This window comes from Eurypyga helias, unplaced genomic scaffold, assembly GCF_000690775.1.
Source record: "Eurypyga helias isolate BGI_N326 unplaced genomic scaffold, ASM69077v1 scaffold22993, whole genome shotgun sequence".
NCBI classification, from domain to species: Eukaryota; Metazoa; Chordata; class Aves; order Eurypygiformes; family Eurypygidae; genus Eurypyga; species Eurypyga helias.
Genome location: NW_010239644.1, coordinates 2,196 through 6,425, shown reverse-complemented (window position 1 = coordinate 6,425; position 4,230 = coordinate 2,196). Strand labels below are relative to the sequence as shown.

Below are 4,230 nucleotides of genomic sequence, written 5' to 3'. Positions count from 1 at the left end.
CCTGCCGCAGGCTCTGCCTGTCTCTAGTGTGCTGCGGGTGTTCCTTGGCGGGCAGGTCGCCCTTTGAGGGGTTACACGCGTGTTTGTGCCTGTTACCTCTGCGGGGTGGCAGGTGTCCGGGCTGTGCAGCGCTGTGCAGGGGAGGGAGGGAATGCTCCCAAGATCTTGCTGGGTAAGGGGCAATGAACTGTCCCCTCTTTGCCCTTGGGATGACTCCCCCCGCCTCCCCGTCACCTTCAGATGGAAATAGAGCATGTGGGGTAATTTGCTTGTAACAAAGCTGTATGTAGCCTGGTATCCTTGACCCTGTTTGGGGGAAAACAGTAGTTTTCTTCTGTTCCTAAGCTCTCTGGGACGCCTCATCCTCCCACTGTGACGTATCTGACTGGATCAGCTTGACCTGTAAAACGAAAGCTGCTGAAACGTGTCCTCCTTGATCTGAATAATGGGATCTAAGAGAACAGGATTCTGCTGAGCACCAAAATGAGCCAGGGCTGCCTGTGCCGACGGCCAAGGCTCGCGCCAGCCCGCAAAGCCATCGACGCCCGGGCCTTTCCCGCGTCTGCGCGGTTCGGGATGCGTGGCTGTCCAGGGGACGGGTGCCTGCTGGGCTGCAAGGCTGGTCAGCGTTCCTGCGGGGACGAGCTGCCGCTGCGCCCATTCTGCGGGCAAAGACTGCTGAGGGAGGGCTTAAAACCCACTTCTATGTTGCGTACGGAGCCTCCTTGTCTCCAAGCAGAAAGACCCAAAGCGTTGCTGGCTTACGCGCCGCATTTGCACGCACCTGCAGCAGCCCGCGTCCTCGCCGGGAGCTCCCCCGCTCCAAGGCGGCTCCAGGCACCCCGTGCGCGACCTGAACCTGGGGCTGGAGCTGGGTCGCTGAGGAGGAGGGTAGCGTGGGAACAACCCACCTGCTCCGTGTGGAAATACAGCAGCTGTGTGAGGGGTTCACATCACTTGGTCAGTGAGACAGAGTGCAAAACCATAACAGATTTATTTTAAATTCAAGCTCAAACATAGTATCTCTCGGGTCACGCTAACGCTGACGGACGTCTGATCTTTTATGCAAATGTTGCTTGATATTATGAGGTGTGTCTGTGGCGAGACTCGCTAGAACACCACCCCTGCCTTGGGCCTGTGGGGGTTTTCCAAGAGCACAGCCCCGAATAGCTTTTACATGACGATAATGTCACTCGGCCCACGATTCCACATAACCCGTGAGTTCTTTAGGTGCAGTGCTGCAGAGACAACTTGGAGTAAGGAGTGTTTTTTTGAGAACTTTATTCTCCGTTTCACTGTAGTTTTGGTTACGGAAACAGCTCTGTGCTTGAGATACAGTGCTAATATTGCAGAAAAAGAGTTTACAATTCAAACACTCTAATATAAAAAGGTAAAAATGATTGTGTTTATTGTATATTGTTAGAGTCAGTGTAAAAAGTCATTTCGCAGTATCACTTAGACTTGTAAGACAATGAAGTGCACAAGAAGACGTTGTGTCTTCTTCCTAACACCTCTCTCCAGGGATTATTTTGCAACTTGACTGAAGATACACAGAAACTCGGTTTAAATATCCTTGAGTAAAGTTCCTCGTGTCCAATATTGCTGCTCAAAACCAGGGTGCACTTTTTTCATCCTGCCCCATAGCTAGATGGATCCTGCTCGGAGTAGCCATTGTAAGACTTTTCTTATGGTCCGTAACTCGGAGACCAGCAGTCGCTGCTGGTGCAGAATGACCTACAGCCAGACAGTTGGTGGTTGTCTTCAAAATGTTTGTCTGGACAGCATTGCTGAAGCAGAGGTGAAGGTTTCATTTAATTTCTCCCACTGCTGCTCCCTTCTTAACAGGATTTTCTGCTTTTTTGAACTGCTTTGAGCCCGTGGTCTTGCAAAAGGCTGCAAGTGTTCTCCTGCGTGCGTTTAAAGAACAGATTTGATCGAGAGAATGAGCGATGTCCTACAGCTGTGTCGGTTTTGGGCACGTTGGAAAGGCTGGTTCGTGCAGGTGAGTGAAAGATCAAGGAGGGGCTGTTACTGGGTTTCGACTTCGTATTTCAGGACGTGCGAGTAAAAGCTGTGGTTGGCGTTCTCGTGCACCATCACAAACACCTCTCTGCAGCCCGAGGTGTTGCAGGTTCCCTCCCAACAGCCTCTGCTCTGGGTGAGAGGGTAAGTGTCCTCAGCCTGAACGAGCACCTTGGCTATCCCGTGCATTTTGAGTTTGAACTGAACGTTGCGATTCGCCGGCAGCAAGCCGGAGAGCGGCTCCAGTATTTCGTAGTCTTCCACCCACTTGCTGTAACTCTGCGGGAAAGCTGGCCACTTCACCTCGGTGTTGAGGCAAGTGACGAGGTAGTTGAAGATGTAGTCGTAGTTGCCCGGATCCGACTTCTTCTTGGCGTAGATTTTCAGAACAAAGTTCCCTGCGTGGGGGAGGTGGATCTTCAGCTCGATTTGGTTCCCACGGTGGATTTGCATGATGTGCCGCCTTCTCATCTCCTCGGTCAGGCTGCTGTTGTCGGAGTGCAGCGAGGCAAAGACGCTTATGTCTTTGCCCAGGGTGAAGGTGAGGGCGCACCGCCCGTCGTTGGTGTGGATGATGGGCTCGGGGTGGGACGGCCTCAGGAAGCCTTGCCGCTCCGTGAACCAGCTGGGTCCAACGGGCTGATGCAGGTCCTTCGGGAATCGCATGGCCTTGTCCACGGACTTGCACTCTACGACGTACTCTAGCACGCAGTTGTAGACATCTTCTGAGGCCTTGGAGGGCTTGGCAAAGATCTGCAGCTTGTGACTCCCTGTCTTCTGTGGGTAGATATCCAGCTTCATTCCGTGTTTTTTCAAAGTCATTAAACCGTGTTCATCTGTTCCCTTCAGCTTGAACGTAAATAATGTGGCAGAACGGGAATCCACCGATACGGAGGCTTTTCCATTTACTGTGAATACAAAAGAAAACAAACTGCACAGGGGTTTCCGTACGCTTTTTGCATGCACACCCCGTTCTGGGAAGACTGATCTGTCCCGATAAATTTCTGCTTCTCTGACAGTAAATCAAAGGGCTGCAACTGACTGGGTGTAGCTTGTTGGCTGTCCACTTGGGCCAGCGTCCCCCAGAAGAGTGGCTTTTCTCTGGAGATGTGCATTTATCCTGTTTTGACAGGCACTGAACTGGAGCTGTGGTCCTATAGAACGTGAAAGCCTGTGTGAAATATAACTGAAAGTACCGTCAGCCCACGTGGTCGAAAAGGGCTTAGTTAGATGTGACTAGAGCTGACTGCTAGTCCAGCAGCTGTTCCGAGAAGCTTCAGAGGAAAGGGCAGGAACCCTCCGGTACGGAGGTAGGAGATAATCTACCTCCCTAGGAGCCTCTTCCCGGACAGCGTGAAGGCAACATGAAGTCCTACTATTTTGTTGCCTTTAAGGTTTAACTCTGCGTTCTTAGCATTCATAGATCAGCTCTCCGGTTACATTCCTGCAGCTCTTTCACAGTCAGTGGAAGGGAATCTTAAATGTGGGCCCTGTAGTTCAGTGGTGCCACCTGGATGCTTTTATGTTAAAACGATTACCCTGGGCTTACTCAGCGTGCTCGGTGTTGCATAAAGCAGGGCCTGTTTATGCACTGTTCAGTAATTCAAACTTTTGGAACAGCTTTCAATCTCACTTTCAGGCCAGAGTTGCTAATATTCAATAGCATGACTCCCAATTTTGCACCACTGATGCTGGCTGACAGAGTAACTCATCTTCAGCTGCTGTCGGAGGCTTTCTTTTAGACCCGGGGGCTACTACAGCTTTTCACAGCCTGAACAAAAAAGGGGAAAAAAGGGAAAAGCAGAAGACGTCCTCTGCCCCAAGAGCTGTGAGTGCTCTCTGCTTGCCAGAGCCGAGCTGGTGGTGCAACGCGCTGCACGCACGACGGGGCGCGGTGGATGCGGGGCGGCGTGGGGGGCGATGCCCGGCCGCTTCCCCTCCGTTACCTGTCTGGATGACGGCTGTCTCCGGGTGTGCGCTCAGCAGGCCCAGCGTGTAAAAGTTGCTGTTGTGCAGCATGTTGTTCTCAAAATCTTTCAGCGTCAGGGTGGGTTTGAGAAGCTGCCAGTTACTGTTATCCGGGAAGTGATTGTTAATGAACAGAGCCGGGTGAGTCAGAAAATAGAACTCGTTGTACCTGGGAGAAGAAGGAAGAGGTTAATGGAAAAGGAGTAATTATAAAGAGTTAATTCTTCCCCTGCACGGCGG

The 4,230-nt window shown here is 51.8% G+C and overlaps 1 protein-coding gene across 1 annotated transcript in view; it reads right to left on the bottom strand.

The window, feature by feature from the left end:
• Positions 1-2,028: 2,028 nt before the first annotated feature.
• Positions 2,029-4,230, bottom strand: part of KY (kyphoscoliosis peptidase) — a gene marked incomplete at its 5' end in the record, with an annotated part of 2,875 nt that continues 673 nt past the window's right edge. Inside the window, 2 exons of the mRNA XM_010148232.1 lie at positions 2,029-2,930; positions 3,969-4,159. Of these exons, the coding sequence (XP_010146534.1) occupies positions 2,029-2,930; positions 3,969-4,159 (1,093 nt within the window). The remainder of the gene's footprint in view (positions 2,931-3,968; positions 4,160-4,230) is intronic.